Genomic DNA, 20579 nt, shown 5'->3' with positions numbered 1-20579 from the left:
CTTGTAATATACATTGTCAAGTTAATAGTGTGTTAAATGCGCATCTTTTTTATAGGTTTTTTTTTTTTTTTTTTTTTTTGCCTGCACCACATGGTATGCAGGATCTTAGTTCCCTGACCAGGGATCAAACCTGCACCCCCTGCAGTGGAGCTGCAGGGTTTTAACACACTGGACCAGCAAGGAAGTCCCTATAGTAGAATCTTCCCCTTTTACCATAAGCTAGCTTTTTTTCAAAGGTGGCTACATGAGGTCTTTTGCCTTTTTAACATCTTTCTCAACAACCACAAAAAACTTATTTCTTTAGTTTCAGAACACTGTAAAATTTTTGTACTAATTTGTTTCTTGTGTTCTCCTTTCTTAAGACAGTTTGTCTTGCCTGCTACTGAGTGCCTCTATGGATCAGACTATTCTCTTATGGGAGTGGAATGTAGAAAGGAACAAGGTGAAAGCTCTGCACTGCTGCAGGGGCCATGCTGGCAGTGTGGACTCCATCGCTGTGGACAGCACAGGAACCAAAGTAAGTAGTTACTGTGTTAGTAGTACTGTGTGCAGTTAGAATTTGAGATTCTTGTGCGAGTAAGTTCTTTTCTACATAAAGTCACTGTGATTGGCCTACTTTTATAACAGCTGAAGAATATGATTTCAAACCAGAAGTAAATACTCATATAATAAGACATATCAAGAGTCATTCCCTCACTCTAGGTATCTTTGGTTTGGAATTTTACATAAACTGCAGAAATTTTAAGAACTCAGGTAAACAAGTAATTTCTTTGTGTAACCGTCTTAAATCACAGTGATTGCTGTTTTCAGTCCTTCAACTACTGATAGTGCTGTCATCAGATGAAAATGTCTAGCGGATCACCTAAGACTTGGCATACGCTAAAGTTGGTGTTAATCGAGGTTGTTTTACAATTATTGCCAATCTACTCTGTATCATGACAGAATGGTAAAAGTTAAAACAAACCATGAGGGCAACACAGTTTTTATTTAAGACGGGTTATAAACTCTTCATCTGGAAATTCTCCAGACCACAATTAAGTATTCTAGATTTAAGACTGTTTCTTCAATAGTTCTTTGCCAGTTAGCATAATAGAGGACATTTCTGCATTCAAAGATTGATGTGTATTCATTCTGAGCCATAATGAAGGTTTACATGTTGTTGAGTCAAACTTTAAGGAATTAACTGTTCCCTGTCTCTTGGCTATAAGAGACAGAAACTCATCCTGAAATTTTTTAGCTTAAAAGATCCAAGGAAGGAGTGATGAATCACATCATGAGCAGGGCAATGATCGTTTTCGAACCAGGGGAGTAGAAGCTTGCATATGGCACACCTCCTCCTTCTCTTGTCTCCCCATATTGACTTCATTTTCTCAACTCAAACTGGTTTCCCTACATGGCAATAAAACCTAGTCTTCAGTATTCCCAAGTTTTACACCCTGTACTGTCTGTCTCTGGGAAACAAATAACTTCAATTGTCTAGAACACAAGTTTTCCCAAAAAAGGCTCTGAAGGAGGAAAAGACTTATTAGCACAGCGTCAGTCAGTTGCCCACCCTGATGTAAGCAACCGTGACCAGGGTACAGGCCCCGTAAGAATGGTAGTTCTTTAAACTGCCATGAGATGGAGGATACAACTTCCCAGAGACTAGGAAGACAAGCAGAAAGATGATGCCATAGTAGGAAGGATTTCATGGCAAAGTAAATGTTTCAAATTAAATAGCAGGGTGGGGGGGAAAGGCAAATAATATGATGGATTATATTTCATCCTGTTTTTCCCTTCACATATATATTTTTTTTAGTTTTGCAGTGGCTCCTGGGATAAGATGCTAAAGATATGGTCTACAGGTAAATGAAATATTTCTTCTACTTTCACTTATTAGTGGCTTTTTAAGAATTGTCATGTAAAAAAAAACTTTTTTAGCCCATATTTGCCATAAAAATTGGACCATGGCTTTTGGGTCACAAAGTACTATATGCATGCTAAGTCGCTTCAGTCGTGTCCGACTCTGCACTCCATGGACTGTAGCCCGCCAGAATCCAAATGGGATTTTCCAGGCAAGAATACTGGAGTGGGTTGTCATGCCCTCCTGCAGGGTATCTTCCTGACTCAGGGATCAAACCCAGGTCTCTTACATCTCCTGCATTGGCAGGTGGGTTCTTTACCACTATTGCCACCTGGGAAGCCCAAAACAAAGTACTATAGTAGAGAGAAAAATTAGTGATTTCTGTCTTTCTGCCCCACCACTCCCTTATTTATTGGGCAGTGTCACTGAATCCCTGCAAGTATCAGGAACACGTCTGGTGCAGTGGGACTTAACTGCCTTAGTTCTCAGAGTCCCCTTATTCAGAAACCTGGAAATAACTAACCTTCTGAGTCATATTGATACTTTAGTATTAGAGAAATTTCTTAGTTAAGGTGGCTTAGTTTAAATGATTTTTTTAATACAATTTTACTGAACTTTCTTACTTTGAAAAAATAGATTAGAAGGAACAATTAGAGGAGAAAGGGGGACTCATAGAGGAAGGTTCTTTGATAATAGTAAGAAGACACTTCTAGAAGAAAAGAAGGGGAAAACCCATGTATGTTTTAAAGAATAACAGTACAGAACTATTTATTGCACAGGTTAACAGAATACCTCTGCTAACTTTTGAGGAAATTGCTCTATTACTACTGTACAATTTCCCTCATAGCTCAGTTAGTAAAGAATCTTCCTGCAATGAAGGAAACCCAGGTTCAATTCCTGGGTCAGGAAGATTCCCTGGAGAAGGAAATGGCAACCCACTCTAGTATCCTTGCCCAGAGAGTCCCATGGACAGAGGAGCCTGGCGGGCTACAGTCCATGGTGTTGCAAGAGTCAGACACAACTTGGAGGCTAAAGTGCCATCACCACCCTAAATTCAGTTCACAAAGTAGAGTCAGGGAGTGGAAGATAATCAAGAAAAGCCTAAACAGTTTTAAATAATTATGTGTAAGATGGCAGGAAATATAAACCCATTTTAGTTTTTTTTTCCCCAAAATTCATTAAAACAAGCAGTTTTGAGGCAGAACATTTATGGAGGAATTTTTCCTCTTGTGAAATACTTTTTGATAGTGCTGGGTAGATGACATATATGTGAATACTTGTTACCCTTAAGATGCTTATAGTCATTCTGGGAAAAGCACATGACATTTATAAACAGTTACAAAACATTAAACTCTATGGTTTGTTTATCTGGGTTTGCTACCTAGCCAAATGGTGGATAACAAAGTTTTTTTTTTTTTTTAAACTATCTATGAAACACTTTTAATTTATTGATAGAAAAGTGAAATAGGTCTTCCCAGGTGGCTCAGTGGTAAAGAATCCACCTGCCAGTGCAGGAGATACATGGGTTCGATCCCTGATCTGGGAAGATTCCCCATGCTGCAGAGCAACTAAGCCCATGCATCACACTATTGAGCCTGTGCTCTGGAGCCCCCAGGAGCTGCAACTCATGAAGCCCGCACACCCTAGAGCCAGCGCACTGCAACCAGAGAGTAGCCTCTGCTTGCTGCAACTGGAGAGAAGCCCATGCAGCAATGAAGACCCAGCATAGCCAAAAATAAATAAATAAAATTAATTTTTTTTTAATGCAGTAAAAATAAAAGTGAAACAGTCAAGAAAAATAAAGATGGCTGGAATGTATATCCTTTTAACGTGTTTATTTACCATATGATTCCCTTTATAATATAAATACACTTTTTGTCAAAACTCTCCTACAACTAAAGTGGTAAGCAACTTTTCATAGATCTGGTAAACTGATGAAGGTCCATAATGATAATCTTTATAAGATACCAAACTGGTTAGATTTTAGGATTTTAGTGTACTTTATTTTTTGCTTTCTCCTTTTGGAAGATTGGTAACCCATGTATTTTTTTAGATAGGATTTTCCATTAACCAAAATAAAGAAAAATATTCATTCCTAACCAGTTGAGATAACATGAAGTATATGCCCAGAAATATAACAATCCTTTGATATTGTTTGTAATTAATATTTACTTTAAATTTTAAACTTATCATATCTACTTCTCTATGATATAGTTCCTACAGATGAAGAAGATGAAATGGAGGAATCCACAAATCGACCAAGAAAGAAACAGAAAACAGAGCAGTTGGGACTAACACGGGTAAGTATTTGTGAGAACTGACGGTACTTTACTGTATTTAGTTTCCTTTTGTCTTGGTACTTCAACCATAATTAGACTTTCTTTTGGTAGATTACTAAATTTTTATTATGAAACTGCTGCATTTTGAGTCACTGAATATAATGGCATTAAGCTAGGCTTTTTATACTGTTCATGGGATTCTCACGGCAAGTATACAGGAGTGGTTTGCCATTCCCTCCTTAAGTGGATCACATTTTGTCACAACTCTCCAGTATGACCTATCTGTCTTGGGTGGCCCTGCACAGCATACCTCATCGCTTTATTCAGGGGATCAGATCTCATAAACAGAGTGCCTGAAGAACTGTGGACAGAAGTTCGTAATATTGTACAGAAGGCAGCAAACAAAACCATCCCAAAGAAAAATGTAAGAAGGCAAAGTGGTTGTGTATAACAGAGGAAAGAAGAGAAGCAAAAAAGCAAGGGAGAAAGGGAAAGTTACACCCAACTAAATGCAGAGTTCCAGAGAACAGCAGAGGCAAGAAGGCCTTTTTCAATGAACAATGCAAAGAAATAGAGGAAAACAACAGAAGGGGAACAATTAGAGATACCTTCAAGAAAACTGGAAATATCAAAGTAACATTTCATCCGAAGATGGGCGTGGTAAAGACCTAACAGAAGCATAAGGGATCAAGAAGAGATGACAAGAATACACAGAAGAACTGTACAAAAAAGATCTTAATAACCCTGATAACCACGATGGTGTGGTCACTCACCTAGAGCCAGATACTCTAGAGTGTGAAGTCAAGTGGGCCTTAGGAAGCACTACTGCCAGTAAAGCTAGTGCAAGTGATGGAATTCCAGCAGAGCTATTTAAAATCCTAAAAGATGATGCTATAAAAGTGCTGCACTCAGTATGTCAGGAAATTTGGAAAACCCAGCAATGGCCACAGGACTGGAATAGGTCAATCCTCATCCCAATTCCCAAGAAAGGCAATACTAAAGAATGTTCAAACTATTGTAAAATTGCACTCATCTCCCATGCTACTAGTAAGATTATACTCAAAATCCTTCAAGCTAGGCTTCAGCAGTACGTGAACGGAGAGTTTCCAGATGTTCAAGCTGGGTTTAGAAAAGGCAGAGGAACCTCAGAGATCAAATTGCCAACATTTGCTGGATCATTGAGAAAGCAAGGGAATTCCAGAAAAATATCTACCTCTGTTTCATAGACTACACTAAAGCCTCTGACTGTGGATCACAATAAACTGTGGAAAATTCTTAAAGAGATGGGAACAGACCATCTTACCTGTCTCCTGAGAAACCTGTATGTGGGTCAAGAAGTAACAGATTCTTGTATGGAACAAATGACTGGTTCAGGATTGAGAAAGGAGTACAACAAAACTGTTTATTGTTACCCTGTTTATTTAACTTACATGCAGAGCACATCGTGCAAAATGCCAGGCTGGATGAGTTTTAAGCTGGAATCAAGATTACTGAGAGAAATATCAACAACCTCAGATATGCGGATGATACGATTCTAATGGCAGAAAGCAAAGAGGAACTAAAGAGCCTCTTGATGAGGGTAAAGGAAGAGACTAAAAAAGCCAGCTTAAAACTCAGTATTAAAAAACTGAGATCATGGCATCCAGTCCCATCAGTTCATGGCAAACAGAAGGGGAAAATGTGGAAGCAGTGTCAGATTTTCTCTTCTTGAGCTCACTGCAGATGGTGCTTGTAGCCATGAAATTAGAAGATGGTTGCTTCTTGGCAGGAAAGCTATGACAAACGTAGACAGTGTGTTAAAAAGCAAAGATATCACTTTGCCGATAAGGGTCTGTATAAGGCTATGGTCTTTCCAGTAGTCATATACTAACATGAGAGCTGAACCATTAGGAAGGTTGAAGAATTGATGCTTTCGAACTGTGGTGCTAGAGAAGACTCGAGAGTCCTGTGGACAGCAAGGAGATCAAACCAGTCAATCTTAAATCAACCCTGAATACTCATTGGAAGGACTGGTGCTGAAGCCGAATTTCCAATACTTTGGCCACCTGATGCGAACAGCCAACTCATTGGAAAAAACCCTGATGCTAGGAAAGATTGAAGGCAGAAGGAGAAGATGGCAACAGAGAATGAGATAGCTGGATGGCATTACCGATTCAATGGACATGAACTTGGGCAAGCTCCGGGAGATGGTGAGGGACAGGGAGACCTGCCGTGCTGTAGTCCATGGGGTGTAAAGAGTTGGACACCACTTGGCAACTAAACAACAACAAAAAGCTAGGCTTACAGATTGGTAGGTTATTTAGCTATTTTATTTGATCTCATGGTGAATTTTAAAGTAAGATCTTTTAATTGTTAGAGCTTGCACAAAGTTAAGTATCTCATTACCTAACTGTTTAATGATAATGTTTCACAGACATAAAAAACAAAATTATGGTTACCAAAAGGGAAAAGGTGATGGCTGGGGGGGACACATTAGGAGTTTAGGATTAGCCGATACCGACTACTATATATAACAACAAGGTCTTAACTGTATAGGACAGGAAACTATATTCAATATCTTCTAATAAACTATAATGGAAAAGAATCTGAAAAAGAATATGTAACTGAATCACTTTGTTATATACCAGAAACTAACAAACATTGTAAATCAACTATACTTCAATTTAAAAAGTAGTAATAATATTAATGTTTCATACATCAAAGATGTAATTCTAGTACATCTCCTAAATCACTAGAAATCAAGAGTTCTGAAGTTTTTATTCTATCGTTTCACTAGTATAGCCAATTAAATTACACTCAGAAAGTGCATTCATATTTGCTCTGTTCCTTTAGAAGGATATTTATTATGATCTGACCTGAATTAATATACTTAATGAGAGGAACAATACTGAGTCAGATGTAGGAAATCAAATTGTTTTCTTTCATTACCTCACAGCTTTAATTGATATGCAGTGAATTAGGTACACATTTGCACCTTAATTCTTATAGTCACCAATAAAAAGATAGCTTATAAAGCTGTTGAAAATGAGGAATAAAGTATGATCACAAATGATTCATCAAACTCAGGTAAACTGCAATAAATAGTAGCACTTACTGTTTTCAATTGGAAGTAGTGATTTACAATTTATACATTTAAACACAGACTGCTGAATTGCAAGTGGAATGATTCGCAACTCAGCTTCCTTATCATTTTTCTCATAGGACAAATTAAAACTATAAATGCCTTATCAATTGGATAATGTGCCAGTGCCAATTTATTGATGCATATACCTAATCAACCTTTAAAGAATATATCTTGAGTAGAAAAAGACTTCTTGAATTATCAAAATTCTTTACTCATAAGGTAGCTTTTTAAAAATCTTTATATTAATTAAAAGTTGGCATACATATAGTGAAGTATGCAGCTCAATGAATTTTTAGTTGTGTATATGCAAGTAATCACTATCCAAAGCAAAACATCAAGAATTACCAACACCTCCTAGAAGACTCTCTCTAGGCTCCCTTGAAATCAGTAGCCTCCTGAAAGTGATCATTCTTCTGACTTACATCACTTAGAGTTTTATACTGGGAGAAGGCAATGGCATCCCACTCCAGTACTCTTGCCTGGAAAATCCCATGGATGGAGGAGCCTGGTGGGCTGCAGTCCACGGGGTTGCTAAGAGTCGGACACGACTGAGCGACTTCACTTTCACTTTTCACTTTCATGCCCTGGAGAAGGAAATGGCAACCCACTCCGTGTTTTTGCCTGGAGAATCCCAGGGATGGGGGAGCCTGTTGGGCTGCCGTCTATGGGGTCGCACAGAGTCGGACATGACTGAAGTGACTTAGCAGTAGCAGTTTTATACTTCATGTATACGGGCATACCTCATTTTTATTGCACTTTGCAGATAATATGTTTTTTATAAATTGAAGCTTTGTGGCAATTATGTATTAAGCAGGTTTGTTGGTATATTTCCAACAGCATTCATTCACTTCGTGTCTGTGTCACACTTTGATATCAATAAATCTCACAATATCTCAGACATTTTTTAAAAAATTAATGTATTTATTTTTTGGCTGCACCAAACAGCATGTGAGACCCTAGCTCCCCGACCAGGGATCCAATCTGCAACCCCTGCACTGGAAGCGCAGCGTCTTAACCACTGGTTGTTCAGTCGCTCAGTCATACCTGACTCTTTGTGACCTCATGGACTGCAGCATGCCAGGCTTTCCTGTCCTCCACTGTCCTTAACCACTGGACCACATGAGAAATCCTCAGACTTTTAAATTATTATTATTATTGTGATCTGTGATCTTTATTATAGAATTTTATTTATTTATTTATGGTTACCCTGGGTCTTTGTTGCTGATCAGGCTTCCTCTAGTTGCGACGAGCAGAAGGCTACTCTTTATTGTTTCTGCAGGGTCTTCTCCTGTTGTGGAGTACAGGCTGTAGGTGAACAGGCTTCAGTAGTTGCAGCACGCAGGCTCAGTAGTTGTGGCGCACGGGCTTAGCTGCTCTGCAGCATGTGGAATCTTCCTGGATTAGGGATCAAACCCATGTCTTCTGCATTGGCAGGCAAATTGCTATGCACTGCATCACCAGGGAAGTCCTGATCAGTGGTCTTTGACGTTACCATTGTAATGGCTTTGGGCTGCCATGAACCATGCCTCTGTAAGACAGTGAACTTAATCAGTAAATGTGTATGTCCTGACTGCTCCACTGACAAGCCGCTGCCCCATTTGTCTCCCTCCTTGGGCCTCCCTATTCCTGAGATTCAACAATATTGAAATCAGGCCAGTTAAAAACCCCACAGTGGACTCTAGGTGTTGAAGGGAAAGGCAGTGTCTCATGTCTCACATTTTAAATCAAAAGCTGGAAATGATTAAGCTTAGTGAAGAACGCATGTCAGAAGCTAAGACAGACCAAAAAGCTAGGACTCTTGTAACAGTTAGCCAAATTGTGAATGCAGAGAAAAGGTAGAAGAGCTATTTGAAGTGAAAATCAGAAATAATAGGAAAAGTTGGGTTATGAAGACTAAAGTAAGACAAATTTCAAAAACAGTTATCTTCTCTCTAGATTTCTTTCTAGTATTTGACTTCTCTTAACACAAATAACACTCTCAATCAGTTCATTTAACGGCCATTTGTTTCATATTAATACATTAACATACGATAAGGTTTTTTCCACATTTTCTCTCAAAATGGCTTTTCTCCAGTATTATTCTACTAAATAGTAGAATAATAATAATAGACCTGGGCTCAGTCCCTGGGTTGGGAAGATCCCCTGGAGAAGGGAAAGGCTACCTACTCCAGTATTCTGGCCTGGAGAATTCCATGGACTGTATAGGCCACAGGGTTGCAGGGTTGGACACAACTGAGTCACTTTCATTTTCATTCTACTAAAGTTTGTTTGCAGTTAACAGTGCCAAAGTTGACTTTTCTACCTTTTTTTTTTTCCCTACCTCTTTTTAAAAAAATGTACATCCTTGGTGGCTCAGCGGTGAAGAATCTGCCTGCCAATGCAGGAGACACAAGTTCAGTCCCTGGGTCAGGAAGATCCCCTGGTGAAGAAAATGGCAATCCATTTCAGTATTCTTGCCTGAGAAATCCCATAGATGGAGGAGCCTGGCAGGCTATAGTCCGTGAGTTCACAGAGTCAGATACAACTTAGCAACTAAACAACAAAAACAAGAAAATTCATTCTTTTTGGTGTATAGCTTTTGAGTTTTGGTAAATACATATAGTATGTAACTAATACATATTCAAAATATGGAACAGTTTGCCATCCCCTAAAACTCATGTTGCCCATTTGTAGTCAACCTTTTCTATTTATATACTCTTAACAACTACTATCTAATCTTCATTCCTAGAATTTTTCTAGAATATCATATAAGTAGGATCACACAGTAAGTAGCCTTTGGCATCAAGGTTTTTTTTTTTCCCACATAATATATTTGAGGGAAAAAACAAAGATTCATCCAAGTTATTGGGTATATCATGGTTTGTGCTGTGCCTTGTCGCTCAGTAGTGTCCAACTCTTTGCAACCCCATGGACTGTAGCCCGCCAGGCTACTCTGTCCATAGGGATTCTCTAGGCAAGAATACTGGAGCAGGTTGCCATGCTCTCCTCCAGGAGATCTTCCCAGCTGAGGGATCAAACCCAAGTCTCCCACACTGCAGGCAGATTCTTTACTGTCTGAGCCACCGGGGAAGCCCCCATATCATGGTTTATTCCTTTTAAATTCTGAGTAGCATTCTATTGTATGGATATATTGTACAACAGTTGGTTTAATCATTCACCAGTTGAAGGATATTTGGGTTGTTTCTGGTTTGACAGTTATGAATAAAACTGCTAGAAACACTTGTGGGCAGTTTTTTGTATGAACCTAAGTTTTCATTTTTCTTGAAAAGTCTTCATTTTTCAATTCCAATTCCATACCTAGGAATGTAATTGCTTATTCATTTAAGTCTACCCATCATTTTACATGTCATTTCCTATCCTGGAACCTCTGATTATCTCTGTTACCTTTTGTTTTGGATCACAACAGAGGCTGCTCTGTTCCTCACTTCTCTATCAGGTTCCTTTACTACTTCCAGGAAAATTTTAGAGCTGGAAAATAGATGTTAGGGATCATTTGGTACAGGAGGTGGCAAATAACAGGCCAGTAGGAGCTCTCACTCTGGCCTATTTTTGTGCTATAGAGAGCTGAGGGATTTTTACATTTTTAATAGGCTTTAAAAACAAAGAGGAATATGCAAAAGAGACTGTTATGTGGCCTGGAAAGGCTAAAAAATTTTTATTTCTGGACCTTTATCAAAAAACTTTGCTGATGTCTAATCTGGTGTAATTCCCTTAACATGTAAGGAAGTGAAATGTAACAAGAGTTAAAAAAGTAGATAGACTATCCCTCATTTCAGAGCTCTTTCCCTCTTTCTTTTACATTTTCCTTGTGTTTAATACAGATACCTTACCTAGTTTGAGGATTTTAATTTGAGAGGGATGTTAGAGATTTTGGAGTTTTAATAAATGAACCAGGGACATTATTTAAAGATTGGATGCTGAAGAAATGAGGTGGTGAGAATAACATTGAAATTAATTAACCTGGAAGAGTCATGCAGAAAATGGCAGCACGTTAACTCAAACTTACATCTTTCTGCTCCCAGGGCTTTTTCTCCTAGCTTCTACATGTGACATGTTTGTCACCTGAGAAAATTTAGTGTCAATATTCCTGAAAATGAAAAGTAGAGCAGATGGGGTAGCAACAGAATCTTGAGGAAAGACTACAAATTTTGGAGTAATATTTGGGTTCAAACTCAAATCTGCCATCTTTAAGCAGCATGACCTTGGGCAAGTTATCTTTCTCAACTGAAGTGTCTCTTAGAGGGTCGCTGTAAAGATGAAATAGGGCAGAACAGAAGGGCTAAAGCACCTGACAGAATATCTGCCATATGGGTTTCAGAAGTAATAACTACTGTGATTGTTCTGATTACTCTGAACTGAAAATGCTTTCCCTTTTGGGTGCCTTTTCATTTCTAGACTCCCATTGTGACTCTCTCTGGCCACAAGGAAGCAATTTCCTCAGTTCTATGGTCAGATGCTGAAGAAATCTGCAGTGCGTCTTGGGACCACACAATTAAAGTATGGGATGTTGAGTCTGGCAGTCTAAAGTCAACTTTGGTAAGACTTACAAATTCAGTGCTCTCTGATTGAGCTTTTTAAAAAAAAAATTACTTATTTTAACTTTGAGCTTTAAATTCAGTGCTTCTCTGATAGAGCTTTAAAAAAAAAAATTACTTATTTTAACTTTGAGCTTTTAAGTGGTAAACTTCTCAGAGATGATCACTTTTAGCCTACTGTGGTTACATGGTCTTTCCTTTTTTTTTCCCTTCCCAGACAGGAAATAAAGTGTTTAATTGTATCTCCTATTCTCCACTTTGTAAACGTTTAGCATCTGGAAGTACAGATAGGCATATCAGACTGTGGGATCCCCGAACTAAAGGTGAGTTATATAAATCTCCAGAGGAAAACATGGGTAAATAACATCAATTTCTCTTCTCTCAAGAGCTGTGTATGAAAGATAATTTTCTACAAATTTGATGTGGGGGGCGGGGGAGGTGTTTTGCCTACTTCTCTTTTCTAAAATTTAATAATCGTTATCTGTTTTGTTCAGATGGTTCTTTGGTGTCGCTGTCCCTAACCTCACATACAGGTTGGGTAACATCAGTAAAGTGGTCTCCTACCCATGAACAGCAGCTCATTTCTGGTTCTTTAGATAACATGGTTAAGCTGTGGGATACCAGAAGGTAATTCCTGTTCATGATTAATAAAAGATGTATATCAATTGCCTGTTGAATACAAAGAAATGAACACTGAAATGACTATCCAAAAGCAGAATGGTGAAAAAAATGTTCTTGGTCATATGCCCTGAAATGATACATAATTGGTATCAAAAAGGAAGGCCAGGATCAAAGGAATTTTCTCAGTATGTTACCTTTTGCATTCTGGGTGAATTTGTGATAGTTTATCTTTTGCCAAAAAATAACATACACAAGTTTATGAAATCCATCTTTCTCACCTCGTTATATAAAATAGCAAAAAAGAATCCTGAGCCTTAATATAAGTATGACACAGAATTGGAAGGCAAGTGGCCTAAATGAATGAAACTGATCAAATTAGAAATTATGTTAATAGGAAATTAAATAAAAATATATACTTTTTAAAGATAAAAATTTAAAAATTCCTTTCTTTAGTTAGGGCTATAATAATAATATATGCAAAGGGCCTCCAAGAGAATATATATATAATTTATTTACATATTTCTACAAGTAGAATGGAGAAGCAGTAACCAAACCCATAATCTGTTAATGATACAGGAGGAGATAGTCAAGAATATACTCAGAATTTTAAGATTAAGTGGTTATTGGGACAAGGATGGCAAACTGAAATTTTCAGAAGAGTATAAGTGATTATGCACATATATTTGTTTAATACTATGAAATGCATATAACACGTTAATATTTTCATCTTTAGTTGTAAGGCTCCTCTCTATGATCTGGCTGCTCATGAAGACAAAGTTCTGAGTGTAGACTGGACAGACTCAGGGGTAAGAATTTATCAGTTATTTGATAGAGAGGAAACTACATTATTAGCATAAATTTGTTGTGTTCACATAGTTATGAGTTTCAATGTATCTGATATTTATAATTCTGTATTCTAAGTTAATACTCATAAAACCTCATCATTTAAAGAAGAAAAAAGTATCCTTTACTATTAGGAGTAGAAGAATTTGAATATTTTGAAGCAGTTTTTTTTCTCAAGAGTATTTTTAATAAAATTTTTAAGTCCATAAACTTGCTGCTTCAGACTAATTGTGTCAAAGTATTTCCTACTTAGAAAAATATTACATAATATGGCTATATTATAAAATGTACTTAAAGAATTACAATTTAGTTATTTTACTGCCTAAGAACTCTTTCTAAATATAGGTCCTAGGGCTATTTGAAAAATCTGTAATACCCACTTATCTATAAACAATTAATGTGCTGTTCTTTACAAACTTGATTTTCTTAAATAGGTAAAACTATATTACCCTTCAAAATTCGTTTTATTACATTCCTTAGCAAATGCTTCATAGAAAGTATGATAGCATATTATGCCTCAGCCAAATTAAAATCATCGCTTTTAAAGTTTTAATATACTGTGTATATATATGTGTGTATGTGTGTGTGTGCTTTAGTAGTGAAATTTGATGCAGTTGGCCCATCTGAGTATTAACTGTCAATGCAAGTTAATTGCTCATCTGTAATTCTTTCTGTAATCAGAATATCTACTGATAGTTTAATTAGGTTTAGCTATCATATGAAATAATTGTATTTACTTCTGTGTTTCTTTTTTCCCCTCTTGCTTTATGCAGTTACTTCTGAGTGGAGGAGCAGACAATAAATTGTATTCCTACAGATATTCACCTACGACTTCCCATGTGGGGGCATGAAAGTGAAAGATAAATTTGCCTACAGAGATTCCTTCTATAAATAAAATCAATAGAGAATACTCAGCTAACACCAATACAGATACAGGAAGCAGTGTTTTAGATTAAAGTTAATATACTGTTTCACCCTTGATGATAGTGTTATCACTGTCTTTTTACTTTGTATTTATTATACAACAGTTGTGTTTATTAAATATAAAACATATCCTGCATTCTCTACCTTATGAAAACCTTTGAAATTAAACTGAGTTTTTAATTTCTTTTCTAAAGGTATTGGTTTGAATTACGATTTGCTTTTGAAGTCCTATAAAAGTATGTATTAAAAGTTCAGTAATTGTTCAGATTTTTATTTCTGAGGGAGAAACTTCACTTTTTAAAGTTAGCATTTAAAAAAAAGCACCTAAAAAGGAATCAATTTTAACTGAAAAAATCAGAAATACGATCTGTGTTTGGTAAAAATGTGATTCTGTAACTGTAATAATGTTCTTTGTAAGTATTCATTAAAACATGTAGATGTTGCCAGTTATTAAGAACTTGTTGAAATATTTTAAGTGAAGTACTTTGTTTTAAAGATAAGTCAGGGCAGTTCCCTAGCGATCCAGTGGTTAGGACACCATGCTTGCAATGCTGGGGGCCAGGGCTCTGTCCCTGATTGGAGAACTAAGATCCCACAAGTTGCATAACGTGGCCAAAAATATAATAAATAAAAGATTTAAAAAATACATAAAGACAAGTCAGAATCCTTTAGAAATAGCATACAGATTCCATGGTAACCAGGAATCTCTCTCCCATACTTATATTTGTGTATAGATAAGAATTCTTCAGACAAAACCTTTCAGTAAGCTTTAGGTTAAAAACATTCTAAAATTTTTGTATCATTAGCACTTATCTAAATCCATTTATTATATGCCAGATATTTAAATGTCTTAAAATGTGACTTTAATGGATTGGTATTTCTCAAGCAGAGCACCTCTGCCTCTAATAAACAGGAAATCAGTTTGGTCTCATCATTAGACTCTAATGCTATGTCTCTCATATGAGGTTTCCTATTACAGAGGTCTAGGAAACAACCAGAGTAACCTGGCTGCAACTGAGAGCCAGACTGACAGTGGATTAAACCATGTGAATGATTAGTCCTCTACAAGTTCAGAGGCAGTCCAGTACTGTTAAAGTGGTTTTGTTCCACACTCCTTAGGGACCTGCACTCCCTCTTGACCCTGTGTTTCAAAGGACAACGATGAATTTATATTCGTGTTCTGGATGGTTCTGAATGAACCTTAAGAACAGAGTTACAGAAAATATTTTTCTTAATTCACCCAATCTGTTCTGCTCACACGTAGTATGCATAACCTAGGTGGTTAAAGTAAAGGTAAAGGGCTTCCCTGGTGGCTCAGACAGTAAAGAATCTATCTGCAATGCAGGAAGCCTGGCTTCGATGCCTGGGTTGGGAAGATCCCCTGGAAGAGGGAATGGCAACCCACTCCAGTATGTTTGCCTGGAGAATCCCATGGACAGTTAAGCCTGATGGACTCCATGGGGTCGCCAAGAGTGGGACACTGACTGAGCAACTAACACAGACACAAAGAGGCCTATTTACTAGATGAAGGACAAAGAAGGAAGTGGCAACAAGTCCTGTTTCCAAGCCTTTTCTTAATGATGGTGCCAGTGCAGGATACATTCATGGTTTAGGTATTCTCCTTTGTGGTGGATGTAGTATCAGTGGCCAAGTCTCTTAGAGAAAGACTGATTGATCTTTACCAAACCTCTTATGTAACTCAAGTGGTTAGATCTTACTCTCCAAACAGGAAGAGCATGAGAGGCCAACAGAAACCTAGAAGACTTAAGTCCTTTTAAAACATAGTGCTTTCCTACCTCCCATCATTTGTCTTGTCTAAAACAGTAGCGGGTCCCTTTCAATAGTCCATTTTCCTCCATTTTAGTTACACCAGAGACAGAGGCCTTACGTGGACTTGTTTGCTCCTAAGATTTGCTTGGAGAAATGATTGGAGCTGCTTTTTTACAGCTGGAATTTGGGAACCAGACAGTGCAGTGTTCAGGACCTGCAGACCAGTACAGGGTTATCTATGCTGTCTTGCCATAGTAATGCTGTTCATAAACACGTTAATCCTTATTTCTACCTCATCAAAGTGTTAAGAAATTTCTTTTCTGTTTGGCAACAAACTTCCTAATTTTAAAGTTAGGCTCAAAATATACTCTAAATGTTGAAGAAGTCAGTCCAAGGAATAAGGCTGACCTTCTACCATGGCTTCCCTGGTAGCTCAGATGGTAAAGTGTCTGCCCGCAATGCGGGAGACCCAGGTTCAATCCCTAAGTCGGGAAGATCGCCTGGAGAAGGAAATGGCAACCCACTCCAGTACTCTTGCCTGGAAAATTCCATGGACAGAGGAGCCTTGTAAGCTACAGTCCATGGGGTCGAGAAGAGTCGTCTGACCCTTCGTCACGACTGAGCGACTTTACTTCACTTCTACCATGTACCAGGGTCTCTGCTGGGGTGGAGGGAAGGGGGGAAAATGTATAAGATACGGAGACTACCTTCAAAAAGATCACATTTTCACATGGGGGATGCTCAATTAAAAATTGGTTACAACAGTATCCTGAAGTGCAAAGAAAGATGTGAATCTAAGGTAGAAAGGAAGCATAGAGAAAGGAGCAGTTATTTTTGTGGAGAGCGAAGTGGCCACCAAGAAAGGCATGTAGAAGAGTGACATCTGATCGAGATTTGGACAGATAATTGGTTGGGAAAGTGAAGATGGAATTTATTTCTGGCAGGAAGAAGCCCAGAAAAATCAGAAATGATAGCTCAGAAATACCTTGTGGCAGAAAGTGAGCATAATATTTTCATTTGCTAAGAAGTTTTATTTTCCTCTTAAATAAAGCTGCTTTCAAGGTCTTATGTAAGATGATGATCTTCCTGTATTGGAAACTGAAAATAAAACCTGGCTGTGATGATTACCTAGAGATTATTAGAGTAGAAATTTTAGTTACTTAAGATTTTTAATCTATATAAAATGATATAATAGCTTTTCTATGAATAGATGACCAATGTTTTCTTTTTCATATTCTTTGAATTTAGAATGACCATTTTGAAACTGTTGTCAACAATGCATAATATTTTGGAATGCTTCTTAGCATTATCAGGAGGAAAGTACAAATCAAATTTTAAATTGACATAAAATACACATAATTGAACAAACAGCCCTACAAAGTGAAACTATCTGGGAACTTCTGATAACATTTAAATCTGTTTATAAAAATTATTTTGGTGTACTGGGTTGGCCAATGTTACAGTTTTGAAAAATCAGTTGCTTATAAGGAGAAATATTAATCTTTGTTATATACTACCATATCTTCTGGGCTTCCCTGGTACCTCAGCTGGTAAAGAATCCGCCTGCCATGCAGGAGATCCCACTTCGATTCCTGCGTTGGGAAGATCCCCTGGAGGAGGGCATGGCAACCCACTCCAATGTTCCTGCCAGGAAAATCCCCATGGATAGAGGAACCTGGCAAGCTACAATCCATAGGGTCACAAAGAGTCAGACACGACTGAGCAACTACACAAACACACCAAACCTTCTATTCTTAAAAGGGGGGGAAAATGACATTTTAACAGTATGTATGAGCAAGGGTATTCAATTAATGTTTTATTAAAAAAGCCACTAATTAGAATCAGGTTTCATTTCACAAGTGATTGTTTTCCAAACTTTTGGAGAAGGAAATGGTAACCCACTCCAGTACTCTTGCCTGGAGAATCCCAGGTACAGAGGAGCCAAGCGGGCTACCGTCCATGGGGTTGCAAAGAGTCGGACACGACTGAGCACGCACACACACACACACACACACACACACACACATCCAAACTATGCAAATCAGAAACTGCCAGGTATAAAATCAGCAGGAATTTTGTTAAGTCACTTTAATACTGACATTTTTTGACTATCGTAGACTTCTATTAGTAACCATATTCATGTTTTATTGTTATGCTACAGAAGCCAAATATATCTTTAATGTAGCTTAGTAGAAAAGGGGTTTTTTTGTTTAATAGATTAACTATCGTTATTCCAGTATTAGTTCCATTGGTTCCCAGGTTTGAGGAGGTGTATTATCTTCCGGTGGTGTCTATAAAAACAGCAAAAAACTATCCCTCTGTAACAGTCTTCTGACATGGCTACTAAATATTTATTTGGTTGCACTGCGGGGCTTGCAAGATCTTAGTTCCCCAACCAGGGACTGAACCCCTGCCATGGCAGTGAAAGCCCTGAATCCTAACCACTGGAGCCCCAGAAAATTCCCTGGCAAAAAGCAAAAGATTTTTATTTAAAGAAGAATATTTGCTAGAGAGGTCAAGTTATTTGACCAGATCTCATGCAGCCAGTAAAGAGCAGAGTAAGAATCTGAATTTGGATTTATCTCAGTTAGAGCTCAAGCTCTTAATCATACAAATTCTGCCTAAGTCATGCATAAGAACAATTTTTTTTTATACATGTAAAGAGTAAGTGGGAAAAATGTCTTCACCTAGATGAAAGAGTGTATACATATATAAGGGGCATTTATTTGGTACCAAATTACCATGTTCAGCTTTGCATGTTTTTGCCTTTAGAATGATCTCAATTTTAGTATACCACTTAATGTATTAGCATAATAATATGTAAATGTGTACTTTCAAGATCCATTGCTATATTTTCACATAGGAATTGTGAAATATAAGCAAAATAGGAACTTTGAAAATTATCCTGTTATTTGTATCAATTTTAATTATCATATTATTCATGTTAAAGGAAACCTCAACCCAACAGGTTAAATATCTAGTGTGAAGGTGTACAACCAATTAGTCACAGAGATCAGGGACATGTTTCCAAATAATAAAGACTACAGGAAAATGATCTTGGTTAGGTACAATCTGATAGAAAGTTTACAACATCTCAATTCTATGTATAGCTATATGCCTGGGACTTACTAACACCAAATAAAGTTAAATGATTGTTTCAGGAGGAAGAAATACCTTTTTATGTCTCTAACAATTCACATTTTAAACAATTCATTTCACTAATACTAATTCTAGCCTTATTTGAATCAACAAAAATGCAGTATGGGAAAGTAAGCATACTCACCTTGCCATGTGTAAGTAATTACTAGCATGAGCATCTGGGGAGATAGATTCTCCACACTCTGACTGCCACTGACCTCCTGCTTCTGACTTCCTTGATAAAATCAGATTACAAAGAAAGTGGAACACCTGGAAGAACTGGCGCTATCTCCATGGCATCAGGCTTCATGACATCAGGTTCAACTCCTAATCCTTAAGAGTAAAACAAGAGGGTAGAATTCTTAATGTGTTTTCTCATATCAATTAATGTTTTATTTGGGATGTTAACAGAGGCTTATCAATCCTAATCCATGCTTTAGTCAATCCTAAACGTTTATCAACCCTGAATATCCATTGGAAGCACTGATTCTGAAGCTGAACCTGATGCAAAGAGCCGACTCAATGGAAAAGACCCTGATGCTGGGAAAGACTGAAGACAGGAGGAGAAGGGGAGAAGATGAGATGGTTGGATAGCATCAACAATTCAATGGACATGAGTCTGAGCAAACTCCAGGAAATGATGAAGGACAGGGCAGGCTGGCATGTTGCAGGCAATGGGGTTGCAAAGAGTCGGACACGACTGAGCAACTGAACAACAACCAGAGGCTTGCTTGATGGTGCAAAAATAAAAGTAAAGATTATTGCTCGCTAAGGAAATCTGGACTCCAGGTTGGGCTCCACTCCTAGATTGTGGATCTCCACATTCCAAGCCATCTAATGGTCCGCTTTTCTAGTTAGATTGTGGAAGCCTGAAATGGAGGAAAACATTGCTTATTCTGGGATAAATCTATTAGCATGTTGAAGGAAATGAAATAGCAGTTCTCTGAATGTTTGTCACTTCTTAATGAAATTAAACCCTCCCATATAAAGTATTTTCACAGTGTTAAATCCTTTCATTTTATAAAAAAGGTTTTTTTTTTCTTTTAATGAAAAACTAAATTTTAACTACTGCTGCTGCCTCATTTGTTAAGGGATTTGTACAAGGACATTTAAATAGTTCTTATCAATCCAACACCATGAGTGAGAAGACCTGATTCCTGACCAGGAAGTGTCAGTAGCTCTACCTTGCTTACACCTTTCCTATACTGTGCTCCCACCTGCACACTTTTCTTAGTGACCTGTAAAGGAAAGTGATGTGTAAATACTACATTATTTGGCTCAGAGACACTGATATATCCCTTGGTAATTTTCCCTAATTAAGTGAGCAAAACCGACAGTTTTGGCCCTAGAGTCACTGCCCTGACTTCCTTCTGTGTTCCTTGGAGGCCCTTTCTCTGCTTCAGGTTGACCTGTAGAAGCTATTAGTTGAATATCCTCTTGAGTTAAACTTCATCCAGTTGGAATAAGCACTTTCTAAAATATCCCAAGAAACTTACTATGCT

At 37.6% G+C, this 20579-nt stretch overlaps 1 protein-coding gene across 1 annotated transcript in view; it reads left to right on the top strand.

Annotated features, from left to right (window-relative positions):
- WDR12 (WD repeat domain 12) overlaps positions 1 to 20069 on the top strand; it is a 29527-nt gene extending 9458 nt beyond the window's left edge. Inside the window, exons 6-13 of the mRNA XM_061382089.1 lie at positions 363 to 517; positions 1799 to 1844; positions 4058 to 4143; positions 11642 to 11782; positions 11999 to 12104; positions 12276 to 12408; positions 13136 to 13208; positions 14019 to 20069. Coding sequence (XP_061238073.1) covers positions 363 to 517; positions 1799 to 1844; positions 4058 to 4143; positions 11642 to 11782; positions 11999 to 12104; positions 12276 to 12408; positions 13136 to 13208; positions 14019 to 14096 — 818 coding nt within the window. The 3' untranslated portion in view covers positions 14097 to 20069. The remainder of the gene's footprint in view (positions 1 to 362; positions 518 to 1798; positions 1845 to 4057; positions 4144 to 11641; positions 11783 to 11998; positions 12105 to 12275; positions 12409 to 13135; positions 13209 to 14018) is intronic.
- The last annotated feature ends 510 nt before the right edge of the window (positions 20070 to 20579 follow it).

The sequence above is a fragment of the Bos javanicus genome, chromosome 2 (genome assembly GCF_032452875.1).
Source record: "Bos javanicus breed banteng chromosome 2, ARS-OSU_banteng_1.0, whole genome shotgun sequence".
Taxonomy (NCBI): domain Eukaryota; kingdom Metazoa; phylum Chordata; class Mammalia; order Artiodactyla; family Bovidae; genus Bos; species Bos javanicus.
Note: the sequence above shows the minus strand (reverse complement) of the source record. Positions and strands in the feature narration are given on the sequence as shown.